This window comes from Podarcis pityusensis (genome assembly GCF_964106645.2).
Source record: "Podarcis pityusensis genome assembly, chromosome: 8".
Lineage (NCBI taxonomy): Eukaryota > Metazoa > Chordata > Lepidosauria > Squamata > Lacertidae > Podarcis > Podarcis pityusensis.
In genome coordinates this window covers 11,652,362-11,674,712 of record NC_138033.1, presented here as the reverse complement: position 1 = coordinate 11,674,712, position 22,351 = coordinate 11,652,362, and the positions used below count along the sequence as shown (strand labels likewise).

Genomic DNA, 22,351 nt, shown 5'->3' with positions numbered 1-22,351 from the left:
GACTTTCCAATGATTTTTTTAAAAATCACCCATCTTTAAAAGGGGAAAGATCCAGGGCAACACTGGGATGAGGAAGATGTCATGTGGGAAATCCTATGTTATTGGAGAGAAAAGGTAAAGGTAAAGGGTCCAGTTGTGGCCGACTCTGGGGTTGCGGTGCTCATCTTGCTCTATAGGCCGAGGGAGCCAGCATACAGCTTCTGCGTCATGTGGCCAGCATGACTAAGCCGCTTCTGGCGAACCAGAGCAGCGCACGGAAACACTGTTTACCTTCCCGCCAGAGTGGTACCTATTTATCTACTTGCACTTTGACGTGCTTTTGAACTGCTAGGTTGGCAGGAGCAGGGACCGAGCAATGGGAGCTCACCCCATCGTGGGGATTCTAACCACTGACCTTCTGATCGGCAAGTCCTAGGCTCTGTGGTTTAACCCACAGTGCCACCCGTGTCCCTTATTGGAGAGAAAGGCCGGTGCAAATTCACATTTTACTCTCGTGCGGACAAACCCAGCTCATCAGCACTGCAGGCTGCAATTCCAGCACATCCACCCACCACAGGGGCAAAGACTGAACCCTGGATACATGAAGCAGGTTGTTGTTATGCGGCACAGAGGGAAATTGGCTCTGAGCATGTTCTGCTACTGCATATATTTCAGAGCTGATTTCTTGCGCACAACAGATTCTAGAAGGGAATCAATTTAAGTTGTGCCTGGCTGCAGAAGATGAGGAAGGGAGAAAGAAGGTATCAAATTTAACAACAATGCACTAGGTCAAGGTGGTAATCATTGTAGATGCTCCTAAACCAACCATCCCAGAGATGGTGCCGTCCAGATGTTGCGAACCACAACTCCCACCAGCTGGTATAGCCAATAGTCATGGATGATGGGAGTTGTAGTCCCAAAACATCAGGAGGGGATCAGGTTGGTTGAAGGCTGCTTGAGTCAAATACAGCAAGACCGCTAATTATGCACACTTAACTTGTGTGCATTCAGCTTTATGTGTGTGGATTTTTATTTTTTAAGGGGGTGGGGCTCGGAGGGAAATGACTTTGGCAATCCCACCTGCCATTGAACCCAATGTGTTTTGACTATACACAATTTTGGCTTTAGGTGTGAAGGTGTGATCCTTGATACAGTGGTACCTCGGGTTACAGACACTTCAGGTTACAGACGCTTCAGGTTACAGACTCCACTAACCCAGAAATAGTGCTTCAGGTTAAGAACTTTGCTTCAGGGTGTGAACAGAAATCATGCAGCGGCAGCGCAGCAGCAGCAGGAGGCCCCATTAGCTAAAGTGGTGCTTCAGGTTAAGAACAGTTTCAGGTTAAGAAAGGACCTCTGGGACGAATTAAGTACTTAACCCGAGGTACCACTGTATTTAAGTAGACACACTTTATGTAGACAATCACCATCTGGTCTCTGCCCACTAGAGGGCAATGCAAGGCTGGCTTGTTTTCTTTCTAGAAATAGCCTATCCTATTTTTAGTTCTGCACAAAGGAACTCCAGAGCAGGGGTTCCAAGTTGTGAAGCTCAGACTTAATATGTTAAAAATGTAACTTTACTTCACATTTTGGCATTCACAACCATGTTCCAAAAACATACACACACAAGCTAATAGCTGGCTTTCTCTTAGAAGACCCACCCAGAATACATTTCCCTGCATAATCTTTATTCTAAGTAAATGTCAGTGGACAAAAGACTAACACTGCACACACACTATACTTTTAAAGCACACTGGAAGCACATTTACCCCCTCAAAGAATTCTGGGGAATGTAGTTTGTTTAGAATTGTTGGGAATTTTTAACTCTGTGACTACAGTGCCCAGAATTCTTTGAGGGAAAGAACATGGTTTGAATGTGCTTTAAAGGTGTATAGATACAGCTCTCATGCTTCCTGATTTGTGCAAATGCATCTAATAATACATTCAAATGCAACCTTGCAATCTGCTCTAATCCCACACCCCCCCCACGCTGGAACTATTTCTTTGGCGTGCTACCAGTTTGAGAAACTGTTGCAAGATGCACACCGTGCATCACCAAAGATGACACAACTGGGATCAAATTTTCCACTAGAGACGACACCCGTTCCCAGCTTTTCTTTTCTTCCTTGAGATGTTGGATTTCACTCTCCATCTTCCTTGCCATCCTCTGAAATCCTTCTTTCAGCAGCGACTCGTGTTCCTGGAAAGGTAAGGAGCACACAGAGACTCGTTCAACTAAGAATCGAAGAGCGAGGGCAGAAAATTACAGACACAGGATAGAATAAGTCCAGGACTGGAGCAGAATGTCCACTACACTAGCTGGATATGAAAATGTACATTTTCCCAGCATGCTGCCAAATGAGAGGCACCCTTTGAGGCTACGTACACACCCAGGTGTTAATAGCACAAAAAATGTAGTTTTGCTCAATCTAGAATTGTTTATGTTCATCCTCAACATGCTGCTTTCAATCCAGATTGATTCTAGATCCTACCATTCACAAGACAAGGGCCAGTGTGGCTACTTCACATGCCCCAGCAGAACGAAGGACGAAAGTACTGAGTGCGATCTTGAAACACGCTCACCCACAATGTCATTGAGCAGCTATAGATACACACACCAACATACGCCCCATGGCTGGGACCATTTACGTCTGTTTTTGGGTGGACACACTGGGGGGTAACACATAATCAATCTGCAATGAGCTTTTGTTTTTGGAATTGCAGCGGTTTCTCAAGAAGCACTTATCAGGGATAAAAATGTGCAGATTGTTTGTGGACTATGTATAAAAAACAAGGACTCAGTCTCCACCAATTCTAGAATAAGATGTGTACACAACCTGAAAATAGACTGTCTCCAAGTTAGAATTGGTTTTCAATAATAATAATAATAATAATAATAATAATAATAATAATAATGGAAGATGGCGACGGGTCAAGTCTCAACTGAGTCTCTGCTGTGTGAGTAGGAGCTCTAATGACCAAATTACCCTGATAAAAAGGCTCAACCTATGAAAATATCTGCCAACTTTTATCAGTAAAAGACTCTGGGAGCTGTCAGGTGGACTTTTAAACCTCCCCTCCCTTTCAAAGCTACTTAAATCAACTTAATAATAATAAGCATACTCCCGGTATGCCCGCCTCTCCCGGTATGCCCTGCGGAGGACCTTAAGGTCCATAAATAGCAACACCCTAGAGGTCCCGGGCCCTAAGGAAGTCAGATTAGCCTCAACCAGAGCCAGGGCCTTCTCAACACTGGCTCCGGCCTGGTGGAACGCTCTGTCTCATGAGACCAGGGCCCTGCAGGATCTGATTTCTTTCTGCAGGGCCTGTAACACAGAGTTGTTCCGCCTGGCCTTTGGCTTGGAATCAACTTGATCCCCTCCCCCTCTTTCCTTTTCCCTTTCTCCTTCTGTGGTGGAACTCCTATTTGGGGACTTCCCTGGCTTTTTTCTGGCCCACGTAGGACCAGTCTGGATAGTTGGCCTTGGTGAAGATTTGACATTTTCATCCCCAAAAAGTTTTTTATTTGAGTTTCTACTGAAATGAGGCTGCAGGTTGTATTAAATCTTGTTTTTAAGTTGTATTTTAATCAATTGTTTTTATACCTGGCTTTAGCCGCCCTGATGAGGGCCTGGTCTTGCCTGGTGAGGGCGGGATATTAATAAAATTTATTATTATTATTATTATTATTATTATTATACAGGGATTTGTGAAGAAGCACTACATGAGTTGGATCCAAGCTTTACCTAAATGACATGTGGCTTGCACTGAGAGGGTGAGGATATCTTAGGGTATATAAATGACTGGTGGGGAGTCACTGAGAAGGGTAGGGGTGACTAGATTTGGCCCTGAGTGGAGGGAAGGGTTCCGCTTCCAAGCACCATCTTAATAAGATGCCCCAAAACAGGAACTGGGAAAATATGACCTTCCAGACCTTGTTGGCCCCTGAGCACTGGCCATGCTGGCTTGCGCTGATGAGTGCTGGATCCAACCACAAGCTCCCCACCCCTGACCTAAAGACTACATACTGCAGTGGCGAGCGTCTGCATCCGGCTCAGCTCTATTTACCTTGAGTTTCTGCTCTATCACCCTGTCTGTTTCCTCTTCCATCAACTTCTTCTCTTTCTCCATCTTCTCCTTCAACAGCTGGAGCTGTTCATCGTTGCTTCGCCTCTCATCCTCCATCATTTGCTTCAGTCTGGCCTGCTCCTGCTCCAACAGCTTCTGCTGCAGCTGGGCTGCTTCGGCCTGAGCGCGCTGGGCTGGGGGCCAGCGAAGAAAAAGAGACAACCTGAACTGCTGGCAGACAGGAAAGCATTGAAAGAGCATAATTCGGAGGACCACCCCCTGCTACCCTATGAACTTGGCTGGTTTTACAGTCTTCACTCTTTGAGTGTCTCCAACTTCCAAGCTGAGGTGGGGACAAGGCCTGCTTTGTGGTGGCATCCAGACTTTAGAAGACATTCCCTGGACATATTCATCAGGCTGCCTCCATTGTTATCTTTTAGGCATCTCTTATGTACCCAAGATTTTACATGTCTTATATTTAATACTCTTTAAAACTTTGAAGGCAATCGGGATGAAGGATCTCCATTTTCTTTACAGTGGTACCTTGGTTCTCAAACGCCTTGCTTCTCAAATGCTTTGGTTCCCAAATGCCGAAAACCCAAAGTAAGTGTTCCAGTTTTGAAACGTTTTTCGGAAGCCGAATGTCCGATGCGGCTGTCGGTTATTGTTTCCGGGGAGCCTACACCAATCAGAAGCCACGCCTTGGTTTTTGAACATTTTGGAAGTCAAACGGACTTCCAGAACAGATTAAGTTCAAGAACCAAGGTACCTTGGCGCTTTTGCTTTTGCTATTTATTTTGCATTTCTGTTTTTGAGGCTTTTTCGGTTTATTTGTTTTGTGGCTGTATGGAACCCAGTTCAGCTACTGATAGATAGATAGATAGATTGATTGACTGATTGACTGATTGATTGATTGATTGATTGACTGTGGAAATGGATAAAAGCCCGCCATCCAAACAATGACTATAATAAGTGCAGGTAAGAGAAAAAAATTATTTTAATTTTTATCGTCTGCAATACTGTCTCATTTATTTTATGGTACAGTACATTGATTATTGCTTTCATTTTATGGATCAATGGTCTCGTTAGATAGTAAAATTCATATTAAATTGCTGTTTTAGGGGTTGTTTTTAAAAGTCAGAAATGGATTAATCCATTTTGCATTACTTTCTATGGGAAAGTGCACCTTGGTTTTGGAACGGACTTCCGGAATGGATTAAGTTTGAGAACCAAGGTACCACTGTATCAGGTCCTTCCAAAATATACGCCTTTCCCAGGGACACTTCAGAATTAAAATACTCTCTCTCAGGGTATCCCTTGATCACTCCTCCTACCCCAAGCCATAAGAGCCTATGGCTACACAAGAAGACAAGCGCCCTTTAAGATCACAGACATCTCCCTTTCACCCAGTGCTTGTGGAGTTTTATGCTGCTCAATGTGACAACACCACACCTGTTACAATATCATAAAGCTAAGAGGTACCACAACTATAACCTGCTTTGCTAGGAGCTCAGAGCCCTACCAGAGCAGGCAGAACAATGACATATAATTTATGATGTGTAAAGTCCCCTCCTCCAGATCTGCACCTTCAAGTTGCTTCTCTTGGGCAGTCAAGGCGCGGTCCATTTGAAGGAGAGATTTTGCCACAGTCTCCTTGGATTTCATGAATTCTTCAAGAGCACAGTCTGCCTGATAAAGGATCGGAAGCAAAGGTTATTAACTGAATGCAAAGATGGGGGGAAGTCAAAGCAGATTACCGTATTTTTCGCTCTATAGGACGCACCAGACCATAGGTGCATAGGCGCAGCGCTCTGTCTCCCTGTTCTGGCTTTGGGCTTAGCCACGCAGCCTGCATTCACTCTATAGGATGCACACACATTTCCCCTTAATTTTTGGAGGGGAAAAAGTGCGTCCTATAGAGCGAAAAATACGGTACATGCAGGGATTAAAGACAACAACAAAAAATTTGGTGTATTAATGTAGCAAATAACTGAATAATAGTAGTTAGGGTGAGATGCTGAGAAATGGATGTTAGTGATCTGTAATCCCTATCACATAGCTTGCAATGAAGGAACGCCTCTTAAACTGATTTTACAGTGCAATCCGTGGGATACTTACTCTGAATCAAATCGTATTTAATTCAGTGGGGCTTGCTCCCAAGTAAACGTGCATTGGATTGCAGTTTACATCTACAGTAAGGGCGGCAATCCTTCCCGCCCTGCCCCCCCGACTGATACCCCCTTCCCTACTGGGAAACTTCTGGGAGGTGCTTGCCAGTGGCAGGTGGAGCCACAGGTAAAAGTAGGAGGAGCAACATGTGTAATATACTAGTTTGTTCAATATGCTAGTTTTACATACAAACACACACACCCTTCTGTCCTCCATACAGGTAAGCAAGACACATTATGAAAGTTCAGGGGCACATTCCAGCAAGGCAGAAACCCTCTAGTAAGGCTAGTGAGGGCTGTGACCTGGGCATAGAGGGTATGGCTAAGGAGATGTAGCCTGGGGAGAGTCCAGAGGACCAGAAGGAGAAGCCTGGATGGTCACAGTTGGCCCCCTTGGCCTGAGGCTCCTCACCTCTGGTCTACAGTCTGCTTCTACCCTCCATCTGCACCAGAATGCTGAATCTTTGGATGCTGAGGAAAAGTTGGCTCAGGTACTTCCAAGTAGTGAACCTACCTGAATTCCTTTACTGGGTACCGAATGGTATTCCTCCACCATTTTGTTCCAGTTCTCCAGATAACGCTGGTAGCCACCAGGAGCAGAATAAATTCCTATGTGGACTCCATCTTCCAGCTTCCAGTAAAGCTCCACCAGCACATGGTTGCAGCGGTCAAAGGACACCTGTTTGTTTCTCTCGCATAATTCTTCCTTTTTCTGCTTCAGCTGAAGCTGCCAGAACAAAGTGAAAACAAAACCAGCGGAAAGATGGTGTGTTAACAACGAGGGGGAACTTGCCCCGTTCTGTACCCTGTTGCAGGGGGAAAGGCATACCAAGGCCCACATACAATCAACAGCACAGATTTCAGTCGAACTGGAACTGCTTGTGCTGGACGTGAGTTTTATTATTTGTCCAACCACATCTTACCTTGAGTTCAGAGCCAGGTCCCCTTGCCATTTTCAACCACCTGTCTAATGGGAGATGCACATATATTCAATTTCACTTGGAAAATGTGCCGCTTGCTGCTAGCATTCTCTAGGCTACGTAAGTAAATGAGTTGAGGTCAACTTGGCCTGCATTTCAATGTCTGTCACTGCCTGGGGACAACATGCAACGATCTCCATTTTGGACAAAGAGACTCTGAGAAAACCACGTTAAGTTTCAGGCAGAAGTGAAGGAGCCCAGGCCAGGAAGTGCACATACCATCAGCTCCCAGTTGGCATGAGAGGACTCTTGTCAGTCTTCTTTTAATATAATGCGGGTGGCGCTGTGGTCTAAACCACTGAGCCACTGGGCTTACTGGCACATTGCGCCAGGGCGCCGGCCTCTCAGGGGCACCCCAGCAAGTGGAGGAGCTGCGCGGCTTTGCCAGAGGCCTCCCCTTTCCCTCCTACATGCCTGCCAGCTGCGCCCTGTCAACCATATGGCTGGCGGGCGTGCAGCTTGCCTCCCAAGCCCCCGCGGGAGGAGAGCGATCCCCGCAGAAGCTTGGGAAAAGGTCAACAACTCTGGGAAACGGGGGTGGGGCGCCGGAGGGATCTTTGCACCACGGCGCCAGGTATGCTTAAGACGGCCCTGGTAGATAAATAGGTACCACTCCGGCAGGAAGGTAAACAGCGTTTCCGTGTCCTGCTCTGATTTCGGTGTTCCGTTGCGCCAGAAGTGGCTTAGTCATGCTGGCCACATGACCCGGAACAACTTCCTCGGACAAACGCCGGCTCCCTCGGCCAGTAAAGCGAGATGAGCGCTGCAACCCCAGAGTCGTCTGCGACTGGACTTAACTGTCAGGGGTCCTTTACCTTTACCTTTTTTATTTGCTTTGGTGTTTTAAACCACCTTAGAAGAAAAGGCGGCATATAAACCCAATAAATAAGTAAGGTATGGAAGGCCCTGCTAGCCGTGACGTCTATAGCTATGCAACAGGACTTTGTCTAAATAAGCTTTACTAAGTGTGATCTTTTTTCATATCACAAATGCCTGGAGATGCGGGGGAATGAACCTGGGACCTTTTGCATGCAAAGCAGGTGCTTTATTCCGGTGCTCCAGCCCTTCTCCAAAGTTCAGTTTTTAATTGCATTCTCTGCCTTGTGGGTTTCCTCTCTGACCACCGAGAACGTTTCTGGTTCCATGACCCCATCTGCACTGCACATTTAAAGTGCTTTAGGACTCCCATGAATTTGGGGAGCTGCAGTTGGTCTGGAGAATTGTTAGGAGAGGGTCGGCCGGCCAGCCTGTGAGGCAAGGTTATGTGACCACCTCAGATGGCAAAATCCACAGGGGCTGCAGAGCCTGATGTAGATCTTTATTCTCCCCACCCGTCTTGTTCCTGATGTAGATCTTCAGGAGGTGAGGGCGCCATTTTGTGGTTTGCCTCGAATGCCAAAATGTCTCGGCCAGCCCTGGTTAGGAGATCCCTATTCCCCATCAGAGAGCTACAGTCTCCAGAGTGGTTAAAAAAACTACAGTGCCCAGAATTCTTAGGGAGAAGCCATGGCTGTTTAAAGTGACAGGAAACTGCTTCAAATGTATGATGCAGATGGGGTGCGTCTAAGGGGGCAGAGGACCTACATCTGTCTACATTTCAGCATTCTTGAGGCCTTTTTTCGGGCCTGTGAAACAGACTGAGGAGCAGGGAAGGAACTTTTAAAAAATGACCCTAAGTTCTGTTTCCAGCCACACTGGCAGAGACAATTGACAAGGCACAAATGAAACCACATATACCTCAAGATCCTCCTGGAATTTTTTAACCTGTGTGATGCCAAAGGCACGGGCCATGAAGACAGCGTTGGCTTCCTTTTCGCACTCGGCATGCACAGCCAGCAGCTCACCCACCGTGTCTGTGGGCAACGCCAACCGCTTCCCCATCAGCGCTTCGTAACAGGAAACGGCCTCGTGAACAGCAGCTGCGTTCTCAATCTCAGACAGGGCCAGCACTGCGTTCTCCAAGCACGGCACATCCCCACTGTTGATAGCATCGACGTAGATCTTCAATAACTTCTCAAGCACTGAAGAGGGAAGGATCAGTGAAGCCACAGAACTAACCTCCTTGCACTGAAAGAGTAATTTCAGGCCCCAAACACCCTTGAGTTGATTGTCTGCATCAAGTATTCTGCTGTAGCTGCAGATTCACCAAGCGAGAGCAGAAAACAGTTATATTGCATGTAATAAAAAAGGCATAGTAGCCACCCATTCTCTATTTACAAAAGAAAGATTCTGTCCCTTGTGGCTGCAGGAAATAACTTGAATACATGTAAATAGCATTTGGCTGAAAAAGCAAGGAGGGATCTTGATAGAAATCCATCACATACATCCTCCTAGTTACTCGTTTGCCTTCCTCCCTTGCTTTCTCCCACAACTCAGCAATCAGGTGAGCTGTTTACATGCAACTGAGGTCTTGGCCACACTGGAGCAAAATGTGGATTTGCACTTACTTACCTGTCTCCCCAATAAAGTAGGGGCATTTGTTGTCCTGGACATTTCTGTCACGGCTAAACATTGGCCGCTGTTTCTTTAATGCTAAAAGAACTAAGTCAGCAGGAGTCAGCGTCCTACAATGACTCATGCAACTTTTAACCAAATTGTACCTGTATATATAGAGTGGTCAATGTTAGTGTTGGGTGTGGGTTGGTTAGATGGAAGAAAGCTGGTTGCATTTGGTGTGTGTAAAAGCTGTTGGTCGTGGTTGGAGAAGAAGACTTTTTAAGAATAAAAGCAGCAATACTCTGCAAGAATAAAGGTAAAGGCACCCTGACCATTAGGTCCAGTCGTAACCGACTCTGGGGTTGCAGTGCTCATCTCGCTTTATTGGCCGAGGGAGCCGGTGTACAGCTTCCGGGTCATGTGGCCAGCATGACTAAGCCGCTAAACCAGAGCAGCGCACGGAAATGCCGTTTACCTTCCTGCTGGAACAGTACCTATTTATCTACTTGCACTTTGTGTGCTTTCGAACTGCTAGGTGGGCAGGAGCCAGGGGCCGAGCAATGGGAGCTCACCCCATCACGGGGATTCGAACCGCCAACCTTCTGACCGGCAAGTCCTAGGCTCTGTGGTTTAACCCACAACGCCACCCACGTCCCACTCCGCAAGAATACTCTTTCTCAAAAACTCTTTTGTGCCAACTAAGGTCTGAGGACTAGGCAAAGGAGTAGAAAGGAGGTCAGAACCTTTTCTTTTTCAAAAACTGACAATTTCCCCTTTTAAATGCAGGGCACAGTTGATCCTTGGAAATTAGGAAATGGCCAGGTTCAAAAAAACTTGTACTTAAAAGAAGGGAAAAGGGGAGACAAGGGGAGCACTGAGACAAGAGAATATATCATGTGAACACTCCTAGATTAATGGGGAGACAGCATGTGCAAATCCATATTTTGCTCTGCCTTGGGCAAGTCCTTAGTCTGCACCTGCTCCGACTGAGGAGTCAGGGCAGAACCAACCATTTTCTACAGCCAAGTGGGACCCTTTGGTTTCTGATGTCACCTGTTCCCTAATGGGCTGGTTTGAGTAACACCCTTCGCCCTAAGCCAACTAGAATGGTGGCGCTGCTATGCAGCAGACATTGCAACATCCACAAGCTGCTCTGCTGACAGAGGGGAAAAGGTTCCACCAATGAAGTTCCCAGTTTGAAAATTGTTATTACAGCCATACCTTGGTTCTCAAACGGAATCCATTCCGGAAGTCCATTTGACTTCTGAAAATGTTCAAAAACCAAGGCACAGCTTCCAATTGGCTGCAGGAGCTTCCTGCACTCAATCGGAAACCGTGGAAGCCGTGTCGGATGTTCGGCTTACAAAAAAAGCTCACAAACCGGAACACTCATTTCTGGGTTTGCGGTGTTCAGGAGCCAAAACTTTTGTGTCACAAGGCATTTGAAAAACAAGGTACGACTGTAGTATCATCAGAGCTACATTGGGCAAAAGTATCTACGTCTCAAGTCCAAAGTGCATCAGAGGTCACTGACTAGCACTAAGGTGTGTTAGGTGTACTTTCAACACCTGGAGAGCTCTGAGGTGTTCTGTACAATGGCCAATTATTGGTTTCTATTGGTTGGCATCCACCTGTCTCGAGAGACAACAGAAGAGTGTGAAATGGCTCCTATTGAAATGGTTTCCAACTGCCACCTGTCCCAACCTACAAACTTGCAAAAGCGTTCCTTACTTCTCCCTGTCACAACTTGGCCTCCTGGAACTGTCTTGGGTCGTGATGTCTCCCAGATGTGTTGGCAGAAACGGCCCACCGGCTCCAAGAAATCTTCCTCCAAATCATCTTCTTCCAGTTCCTCCAGCCGAGACAACTTTTTCCTGCTAGCTGGACGGTCAAACGTGAAACATTTTCGCGACGGAAAGAATTTGCGGATACATGACTTGGGCATGTTGAACTTCTGGATTTGCTCAGTGTCACCTAAGGAAGACGTGTGAACACACAAGACGATTTGTTAACAGAAAACATGCCATTCATCTCCACAGTGGGGAAAACTTATTTTGTTACCTATACACATTCAAGTTTCCATGCTGACTCAACCTCTGAGGACCCAGGAATTACTGTAAGCTGAGTTAGGATATTGCTCTCTGTCTCAGCACTGCAAATGTGATGGTATAAATGACGCTTTTGAGCATGTACATGCAGCTCACACATGTATATGTGAGATTATTGGGCAAGGCATCTAGGTCAGAGGGGTTTCAGGAGGCCCAGTCCAAATGCACAAGCAACATGGTACACTTGGCAGTATGCAGTTTTGATGTATTGTTGCGATGTACTCCATCAGTACATGTGTGCTCCATCAGGCAAGTAGCATGGGGACACTTGTTAAACCTATTTGGCCCTCAATGGGTACATGACTGGTCATATGCACCCACTTGAATTTTAGGCCCTTATTCTTTACATCAGTTGTATGCCTCCACATTAACAGTGTCCTCTAGGCTGTTAACAAGCCCCAGCTTTCCCTCCCCATCTCAGACGCTGCCTTATCTTTTTGCAGTTATTGTACCTTTCTGCAGTCTCAAGGCATTCTCCAGGTACCCATCCTCAGTGACGGGGTGTCCATCTATCGTCAGCTGTAGTGTGAAATCCCGCACTGCCCAGATGAAGTCTGGGAAGAAACGGATAAATTCGGCAGAGTTCTCCTCCTCTGTATCTTCCCCGGGGGAAGCTTTTGCCTTAATCTTTTTTGTCAGCTCAGTGACATAGCTGGGGAGTGCTAAGGAAAACAATTCCAGGGCTGGTCTGGGGATTTGCAATATGAACTTCAGCCAAATCATGAACTGGCTTGACCTGTCTGTAGATGCAGTAGTGGCTGGAGAATGAGATGACCTCCTAGCAGGTGCAGCAAGATTTTCTACACTACAGACTGACCACCTCTTGCAGTTGTGATTTGGGGAGAGCTTTGTGGCAAGGGACTTATTTTAGCATCGTGGCCTTATGCCCTGCTGACAGCTCTTATTATACACCCTTAGGTCAATTCCTGACTCCACCCCTTCTAGGATTCCTAGCTCCCCTACTCCTTCCACCTATCTCTCAGTAAGACATGCCCTTGGGGGTTCCCAACTCTCACACTGTGTCTCAATGAGCTCCTCACCTAGCACCTGATCCTTGGGGTTTGCCTATCCTGCCCATCAGCTATGTCTCTCTATGTTTCTTTGCCCTTCACCCAGTTCCTGAGCAGCTCAGTTGGTCAGTGTGTGGTGCTGATAACTCCAAGGTTGCAGGTTCGATCCCTGTATGTGACAGCTATATATTCCTGCATTGCAGGGGGTTGGCTTAGATGAGCCTCAGGGTCCCTTCCAACTCTACAATTCTACGATTCTATGGTTCTATTTGTTCCGAGACAGACCAGGAGAGTTCATTCCACTTGATTCTGAACCCAAAGACAACACCTACAGCTTTTGCTCTAATCTTTTTTGTCAGCTCAGTGACATAACTGGGGAGCGCTAAGGAAAATAATTCCAGGGCTGGTTTGGGGCGTTGGACCTGAATTCAGCCAAATGATGAACCTGTTTGAACCTGCAGTTGTGGGCTAGCTGGCAATAATGATAGGGCTTTTGAGCAGAGATTTACACTACAGACAGACCACATATCGCAATTGTAATTTGGACCGTGTTTTGTGGCAAGGGGCTGACACCTCTCGGTTTTACACCTTAAGGCCTATTCCTGATTTTATGCCTTCTGGAGTTCCTGCCTGCCCCCCGCCCATATCTGTAAAACATGTATAGCTGTCAACTTTCCCCTTTTCTTGCGAGGAATCCTATTCGGAATAAGGGAATTTCCCTTTAAAAAAGGTAAACGTTGACAGCTATAAAAACAAGTCTCTGAAGGTTCTCAGTTTGCAGCTGTAATCACTGATCCACCCCCCTCACAACGTGTCCCAATGAGCTCCTCGCCCACCTTCCGAAGAGCCTCCCCTCTGTGTTTCCTCCTGCACCACCCCATAGTTCCTCAGCATCATCAGACCACTCTAAGCATCATGGAGTCTCAGACCAGGAGAGTTCATCCCACCTGCTTCTGCATCAAGAGATCTGTCTCCCATGGAGCGAAACTCCTAGGGGGACAACCTTCAACTGCCTCCTCCTAGATCCTCCAGGCCAAGCACACAAGTCCAGCTGGGATTTCTGATGCCCCAAAAGGATACTGCAGATTCTCCAGCGCATTTTGGTCAATGGTGCCTATGCTGTTGTACACCAGGGTGCTGCTGAGCAGAATGGCCAGGGCAAAGATCCACGAGTCGTTCTGTGTGTTTCCCTGAAACATAAAATGGGCCTTTCTAGGACATCCCAAGAGTCCATCACCCAAGATCCCATTGCCAGCTGCACTCTTTCCTCTGGGAGCTGCATGTGCAGAGATAGCTGCTTCGAGGTTTGTGTTGTTGCTTTTCCGCTGCTTCTGTTGCACCAGGTTAAGGAATTCTTGGAAATGAATGCAGATCATAACTTGCTTGCAGCATCTTAGACTGCACTTGGAAGCCCTGCAGAGGCATATTGCCTAACTGTTGGCAACTACCCCACAAGCACCAAACACTGTATGCTTTGGGGGTTTTTTACATCCATGACACTCAGCCTGTCACACAGCCTCCAAAGTGTCTTGTACCAGAATTTGGTGATGGGCACAGGAACTCAGTATCCTGAGAATTTAAACTTTCAGTTAATATAAAGAGTAAATTCTAGCACACAAGGTAAGAGTGGTTAAACCTGCTGAACCACGGCGAAAGCTAGCCAGGGTACATGCAGCCAATGGTGGGCAGAGCCAGAAATAATGATCGGTAGAATTTCCAGGATGGCACCACTCTTGTTCTTCTTACCTCTCAATCACACACACACCATGGAAGAAGCAGCATTTGCCATTTAGGTGGTGCAGAGACCAAAAAACCTGCGTGCAGCTTGCAAAATGAGCAAATAAATGCAAGACTGCTTACCATTAAGGCCACGAATTTCAGGGGGATTTTTTTATCATTTCAAGACGAAGCCAACACAGCCCACACAGCTGACTGCAGAATCACTGTTTGAGTTTGTGATGACTAATTACCTTGTGTGGCACAACTCTGGCAAGTGGAAAATGTGCCCTGGCACACCCAGAGCAGTTATTGCTGGAAACAAGCCTGAAACTGAAACCTTTGTTGATCCAAAACATTAAATGTTTCAATATCATTTTTGCTGTCTAATGTGTCCCAGGAAAACTATAAATATAAAACACCTATAGGGCATTATTAAACATGACCCCATTGGCATATTAAAATAACATGCCTTCATCGAGAACTCTCATTCTTCAGTGAAGCATTATAGTTCATTGTAAACTTCCTTGAGTGGCAGCATTTTCTGTGTACTTAAAATGTTTTTCAGAGCTGCACCTTGTGTCAATGAATTGTCACTCGGGTAAACATGATACATGCCCCATTTGCAAACCACAAATACCTGCACCAAGAACCCTTTAGTTTCACAACAAATGTTGGCCCCTCCAGCAAAAGAGGCTAACTTTCTTCACTTTCCCCCAAGGGCCGCCACCTTGGCGTATGGCTAACTTTCTGGAAGTCACATGTCAAAGTAGGTGTGGCCAAATTATAAAAGTGGGTGTGGCCATCTTTAAAAATGGCATGTTTGGGGCAGGGACAACTTGGGGGCCCAGAAACAGCCAGCTATACCCACCCTTGCTTTTATCCTACTAACAAATTCTGGGTTACAGAAACATTCCAAAATGTGTAACACCGGGATTTAACAGGCATAAGTATCGGCCATCCCTATCAATATTTGGCCAGGGCATTTTGTCACAGGGCTTTTTTGGATGTGTTGGGCTTCTGCAGCCCCCACCTGAGTTGCCCTCTCCCCCAGCTCACCTTCTGCACATCACCCAACCCTTCTGTGTCCAGTAACACCAGTGAGAGGTCTGACCTGTAGGGATGCGGAAGACACCACATCCAGATGCCCTTGGTGAGCGCCTCCACTGTGGTACCCAGACAGAAACCTGTGGGAGGAGCAGATCATCATCATCACTATTATTATGCCACCCATCTGACTGGGTTGCCCCAACCACTCTAGAAAACAAGGGGTGCCAAGGTTGAAGGCTTTGATCCTGCAGAGTTTCTAAACTCTGTGGAACTTACTTCTGAGTAAAGATACCTAGGATCAGATGACAAACTCTCTTTGCCTCAAGGCCCAGCTGCCACAGGGTTCCAGACATCCTCAAGACACCTCACAGGACTTTGAGGAGTAACCAGGACCTATTGAGTCCATTGTTCACATTGATTCTCCTTCTTATTGAACTGTACTCTGTTGTTGAAATATATATTGCAATATACTCACAGGAGGGGCCTATCGTTTTGGTGCCAGGGAGTCTGCAAAGTGCCACTTGTGCTGATGTTTCTTCAGTGGGGCAGTTAGGTAATAGTTCTAGGATACCCCTTAAGATGGCAACATGTGTTAGCTGCCATATTAAGGTATCTCCCTGCTCAGCGGGGACCTCTGCCCCAAAGTCCTTCCCATCCACTCTGGTTCTATATAAATATTAATTTACTCCTCTTCCTCTATGCTTCTCCCCAGGCTAGGCAGAAAACCCAGGGGTTCTGATACCGTGTTCCAGAAACACCAGACTCCACTGCCTTGCTCCTCATGCTAAGCTATTAGACTCCAGCCCTTCCCTTGAGCAAGGGGAATATTCATGAAGCCAGTCACCTTTTCTCTTGCCGGCAAGCCTGTTCATGAGGTAGGACTTGCCAGTGCGGTACAACCCCGCAATGGCCACCACCACGACTGGCTGGCGGATCCCGGCAAGCACCTCTGCAGCCTCCCGGTTCACCACCAGCTTCCCGTCCGGCATGTTCTCAATTAGGCAAACAGGAGCCGCCATGTGGACCTGCCCTGACGCCATCGTGCAAGAGAAGATGGGTCTGCAAAAGGAAAACAGAGGCGCTCATTATGCCACAGCCTACTGCCGCCACCACTGACCCTAGGCTGGCACAGCAGAGGGAGGCCCTGGTGCAGCAGGAGGCCTCCAAAGGACCTCTTGCCGTGGTACCTCTGAGACCAGGAGCTGGCCAAGTCAAGGGTGTGTGCCATTAGTTCTCTTCCTGAAGAACAAAGGCCTGAGAACACAAAGCCAGTGGCAGGAGGTTGCTAGGTTGGCCGCAGTCAACAAGGGCGTTCCTGGTTTCAAGCCCCAGAAGCTGACAGAAATATCTCAGTACGAAGCACAAGGAATACCTCTCTAAATAACAACTCAAAACTTCCTTTAAAAGTAAAGTTTATCTACAATAGTGGGAGCCCCGATTCCCTCCACCCCACAATCAGTTCGATTTGTGAATCATACTGGCAAATCAACAGTGCAGCACCACTTTAAAAAGATATTCTTAATATAAGTTTATCAGCTTATAACTACTTTCTAGTGAATGAAACCTGAAACATAAACTCGATGGAAGTTTATTCAGAGCTCGGAAACTGAACCCCATACGCTTACCTGAAAGTAAGCACCGCAGGACACAGTAGCAGTTACTGCCGAGGAGACATGGGATGGGGGCGTTGCAAGAGATACGTGTTAGCATTAATATTAGCAAAAGGGAGCAAAGTTCTTGCAGGCGCCGCGCGGCCATTCAGCACCCCCGCCCCGCCCCGCAGGCTCCATTGCAAAGGCCGGGGCGATTTGCAGCGGAGGGAGGAAATGCTTAACCCTTCCCTTGCCAGCCACTACCCCGCGCGGATTCCCAGCCTCGCCAGCTTTGGCTCCCGCCCACATGCCAGCGCCGCGTTTACCTCGCAAAAAGAGAGGAGCGGCGAGGAAACCAAAGCTACGATGTTTCGTTTTTTGTTTTTTTTTTCCTTCTCCCCCAGCTCAAAGTTTTCCCGGGTGGTTTGCAAAGCGCTCCCCGCTTGCCTTGGGTCTTCAGAGATGGAGCAATCCCCCAAGCTCCGCCTCTTGTCTCGATTTGCGGGGCAGGAAAATGGTTCAAAAATTGCACCCACTGCCCAGGTCACCCTTCCCCGGAAAACTGGCGTCCCGTTGCCAATATATATAAAAGACCGAAAGTGAAAGCGAAAGCTCGCCGGCTGCCCTTTTCTGGGAAAGGCAAGCGATACCGGGAATTCACCTTTTCCGCAGTTGAATGCTTTTCTTGGGATCGTAGAATTGCAGACGTGGAAGGGATCCCGCGGGTCATCTAGCCCAACCCCCTGCAATGCCGCAGTCTCAACTAAAGCAGCCCGGACAGGGGGCCGTCCGCCTCTTAAGTGGCAGAGATGAGGAGGTTGCTGCCTTGTGCTGAGTCAGACCGATCTGGTTCCGTATTGCCTACACTGGCTGGCAGCGGCAACTACTAGGATTTTGGGGGGGGGGGTCCTTCCCTCGTCCTATTTGCATGAAGGACCTTCCCTCGTCCTATTTGCATTATACAGGCTTGTACACACGATGCCTTCGAAGCACTTTCAAAGCAGGTCTTTCTCCCCAAGGAATCCTGGGAACTGTAGTTTCTTTCAAGGTGCTGGGGATTGTAGCTCTGTGAGGGCTGCACTACAGCCCCCAGGACTCTTTGGAGTGGGAGGAATGTGCTTTTTGAAGGGCCACACCACACTGGGGAAAAAAAAAATACTGTTGAGAGCTGGGTAAATAACTTTGACTCAGGGGAAAGCAAAAGAAAAATAGTTTCCACACCAGGGGTCAGCAAACTTTTTCAGCAGGAGGCCGGTTCAGTGTCCCTCAGACCTTGTGTGGGGCTGGACTATATTTTGGTTTTAAAAAAATGAATTTCTATGCCCCACAAATAACCCAGATATGCATTTTAAATAAAAGGACACATTCTACTCATGTGAAAACATGCTGATTCCCAGACCGTCCACGGGCCGGATTTGGAAGGCGATTGGGCCAGATCTGGCCCCTGGGCCTTAGTTTGCCTACCCATGGTCCACACCCTTCTGGGGCACTAATTTTCACATTAGCACTTAAAACTCCAAACTGAGGAAAGAAAGATGGTTCAAAAGCTGTAAAAATCTGCCTTTCAACTATTCACAGACATGGCATAGGCTTTATGATTTATTGTCAGCTGATTTAGGGGTGTCACAAAACTCTCCCCCCCCCCCAATGCTGGGAACTGTAGTTTGTTAAAGGTGTTGGAAATTGCAGCTTTGTGGGGGCATACTACAGTTCCCAAGATTCTTTGGGTTCCTTTTGAGGAGCTCTCGCCACACTGAGGAAATAGTACAGTTGAGAAAGGAAAGGTAACTTTTGACACAGGATAAAGCAAAATGGAAGGCTAGAAGTCTAATGAACCAGCTGCTCCCAGGGCTGGCCCAAGACATTTTGCCACCTGAGGCACAGTCCACATACAGTAGCTGACTGGACTGGCAGCTGACTATTATTTAAACACTGGTAACAAGGCAGCATCCTCCACCACACATGAAGGCAGCAGGGAAGCTTGCAGGTCTCAGGGCAAATTGAGGGACACATTCATTTTTGTCATCCTAAAGGAGGAACTGGTGGCAGCAGGGGGACCTCAGTCAGAATGGCTGGGTAGGCTGCTGCCAGAGGCACATTTAGGAGAGCACGACCAGTTCAGTCGCCCTGGCTGCAGAGCTTTGGAAGCACCGCAGAGGACACCACAACTATTATTTAGAATGGAGTCCCAAGACACAGCGGGAACCAAATTTTGGCTTGGCACAGGGCTCTGCTGGAATTTGAGAGCCCAAGGTCCACCACTGCTGCTGTTTTCCCTTCTCTTCCTCACCACCCACCTACTGAGGCACCTGTGTCACTCCACCTATTGACAGGGCTGGGCCAGTCATCTACTTGTACAGTCTCAAATGCCTGATTATCAGTGATCAAGTTTCACATTTCATGCAGCGAAAAAACTTCCCATTAATCCCTGAACAGCAGACAGTGAGTGACAGCCAGGCTTTTTTTTAGTACTCTGTGGTTTTGCCTAATTCCCCGCTTTTGCCCAGTTTTCATGCCTGTCCTCTGCTATTTCCCCTGCATGTGCCATTTGTTGGCATCTGTCTGTCTCAAGAGACAATGGAGTGCACCTCCGGGGGTGAAGCCAACCCGCTGGAAAATCACAGCACTGGTTGTGGCTGCAGAGACTTTTAAACGTCTGCCTGCCGTGTTGTTTTTGCTGCATTAGCAGCACTGAAGTGATCTCTCCATGATGCAACCCTGGGCAGTGTGCATGGAGGTCCTGGGCTGCCCAGCCGACAAGACCCTGCTTCTCAGCCTCACTGATGTGGTCCAAAGGAAAGCAGAGCAATGTGTTTGGCACCAGCTTGGCTGCAAGATTTGCTGGAAGAGGCATAAAATCATAAGGCTATAGGCAGAGACCAGGCCATTTATTTCATTTATTTATTTTCTATACGGCTTTGCATGCCTGAAAAGAAATAGCATATAGGAAAACAAGTTGGACACAACTATTCACTTAGTTCTCTAGCCAGTTAGAAACTCAGATATATAAGCTAGGCACCAAATGACTCCTTAAAACAGTACATACAGCGGAAGAGATAAGGCCGTCTTCTGCTCCCACACTCTTCCCAGACAGGCATGTGATTTACACCAATCTCATCTGTAGCATTGGAGGCGGGAAATACTAACAGGTTACAGTCGCCAAAAACAGAATGTCTGGTTGCCATTTTGGGGCCAGGCAGCTCAAAAGTCATATTTTTCAATACAACTTTTTGGTTCCTGAAATTTGTTCTGATTGTGCAGATAAAATATTACAGAGAATTCTACAGGATGTTTAAAACAGGCAAGAGCCAAGGATCCCCAGGCATCCACCTTCACCTGGTCCCAAAGTGGCCAGTAACCGGGTGCAAAATGCGCTTGGCGAATTTCAAACACTGATCTGTACATAACACTGCAATGAAGGTGTGGATGTGGTGATAAGATAGGGAAGTCAGCAGAAAACTAAGAACAACTAGCCCCATTTATTCCCATGCTGGAACTACTTTTTCTTTGGTGTGCTCCTTACATTCTTGGGTGGGTTGAATGGAAGTCTTCGAACATAAACTGTTGTATCATGGGAAGCCTTGCTTCTTCTTCTTCCTATTGCATTCTGGGAAATCTCATTTATAATCTCCTCTCTTGCTAATAATTTCTCTTCTTGCTACTAAGTGTGTAACGTACCAAGGCCACATACCAAAGATCTCTCCTCATTGTGCACAGGTCAAAAAGTTGATGTTTATTCGCTCCCAATTATATTCTTTATGTTATGCTAAATAATTAGTAATTGCTTTAAGTCATGCTATAATCAATCTCTAGTTTTAATTTGATAAGGAGTTGTCATAAGTGTCTGAGCTCAAGTTCTTTCTTACCCTTTGATGTATTGAAGATTAATATACTTATTTAATCCCTCCTTGTAATTATACTACCCAATAAGAAATGAGTTTCTTTGTCTTCGTAACAACCAATCAGCAACTAGCACACCCATTGCAATGCTTGTTAATATTCAATAAAAGAAGAGCTCCCAGGTTTTTCACCTGGCAGAGTTACTCGCTTGACACCTTCTACTTGTCTGTCTGACTCTCATTTTGCAACAGTGGGTTTTTACTCCTTGGTGTGCTTCTTACACTCTGTGGTGCACTTTCACTCTTTTGTTGATTTATAGCACTGGAAAGCATCTTGTATTGCAAAAGCTGTGCTGCTATAGATGATACAGCTGCCGCCCCTTTTTCTATAGCAGACAGAATAAGGGCCGCCTTGGAGTTATTATTTTCTTCTTTGAGACGTTGGATTTCACCTTCCATCTCATTGGCCCTCTGCTGAAATCCTTCCTTCAGCAGTTCCTCTTGTTCCTGGGAAGTTGAGAAGCACACAGAGACAGTTTAGTTGACGGATGGATAAGAAATGGGTCAGCATCTAAGAACAGGGATGGGATCAGGCCAGACCTGGACCACTTTGTGTGGCAGTTGCGTTTTCGTAGCCAACCAATGCATTTCCCACTGTGTTGCCAAATGGCCTCCCATAAAACCAACTGTCTCCAAACTAGACCTGCTTTTTTATTTTGAGCATATAGGGATTTGTGCAAAATCTGACGTGGTTAAGAGCAACAGGAGCTTGGCTATGTGTGCGCAACAAAAAAAATTCAGCTCAGTCCTGCTCTGTGTCCTCAGGCAAGCCAATATCTCTCAATCCCAGCTGGACCCATACCTTCACAGATAAGACCCACAGTCAACGCTACAAATATTAATGGACTCTCATCATCCATGACCACTGGCTGAGGCCGATGGCAGCTGGAGGCCACTAACATTTGGAGGGTACCATGCGGACTATTCCATCCTATACTGTATGGGCAAAATTAGATCCTGACCCACCTGAAGGGGTTGTTGTAAAGAGAACAAAGGAATTGTATAAGAAGTTGTTTGAACACTCAGGAAAAGTACTGTAGAAACGCCAGCTAACGTCTATTGAATATATGGAACCTAGGTTTTACCAAGCCACAGTGAGTCACTGAAAAGCTCCCAGACAGTGCAGCTTTCTTGCCTGTAAGAGCATATTATGCCCATTTTAAAGCAGGTTCTCTAGTTAGGGATTTTCCAGGCACAAATCAAGGTGACGGCAATCACCTTTAAAGCATTAAATGCTGTATTTTTTGCACCATAACACTCACTTTTTTCCTCCTAGAAAGTAAGGGGAAATGCCTGTGCGTGTTATGGAGCGAATGCCTGCGGGTGGCGGGGGGATCTGCTGCAG

The 22,351-nt window shown here is 46.8% G+C and overlaps 2 protein-coding genes across 3 annotated transcripts in view; both read right to left on the bottom strand.

The window, feature by feature from the left end:
• Positions 1–1,521: 1,521 nt before the first annotated feature.
• LOC308484177 (guanylate-binding protein 1-like) lies at positions 1,522–17,686 on the bottom strand. 2 transcript variants are annotated; one of them, XM_081018876.1, is made up of 11 exons: positions 17,434–17,686; positions 16,360–16,574; positions 15,525–15,652; positions 13,830–13,939; positions 12,192–12,391; positions 11,363–11,605; positions 8,933–9,216; positions 6,730–6,942; positions 5,634–5,736; positions 4,048–4,241; positions 1,522–2,179 (listed from the first exon to the last, which is right to left on the bottom strand). In XM_081018876.1, exons 2-11 carry the CDS (start codon positions 16,553–16,555, stop codon positions 1,976–1,978), a joined length of 1,875 nt encoding a protein of 624 aa, XP_080875002.1. In that variant the 5' UTR covers positions 16,556–16,574; positions 17,434–17,686; the 3' UTR covers positions 1,522–1,975. The 2 variants fall into 2 exon arrangements, with proteins under 2 accessions (XP_080875002.1, XP_080875001.1); XM_081018875.1 differs by lacking the exon at positions 17,434–17,686 and adding an exon at positions 17,141–17,294.
• Positions 17,687–19,990: 2,304 nt separating this feature from the next.
• Positions 19,991–22,351, bottom strand: part of LOC308483124 (uncharacterized protein) — a 31,986-nt gene continuing 29,625 nt past the window's right edge. Inside the window, exons 21-22 of the mRNA XM_081016710.1 lie at positions 21,205–21,453; positions 19,991–20,645 (exon numbers count right to left, since the gene is read on the bottom strand). Of these exons, the coding sequence (XP_080872836.1) occupies positions 20,604–20,645; positions 21,205–21,453 (291 nt within the window). The 3' untranslated portion in view covers positions 19,991–20,603. The remainder of the gene's footprint in view (positions 20,646–21,204; positions 21,454–22,351) is intronic.

Excerpts from the sequence above, each read along its gene's own strand:
- LOC308484177 (XM_081018876.1), bottom strand. The coding sequence starts at position 16,555 with ATGGCGTCAGGGCAGGTCCACATGGCGGCTCCTGTTTGCCTAATTGAG. Across the intron at positions 6,943-8,932 it reads AATTCCAGGAGGATCTTGAG|CTTCAGCTGAAGCAGAAAAA; the intron begins GTATATGTGGTT and ends TTGTTCTGGCAG. Across the intron at positions 5,737-6,729 it reads TACCCAGTAAAGGAATTCAG|GCAGACTGTGCTCTTGAAGA; the intron begins GTAGGTTCACTA and ends ATCCTTTATCAG.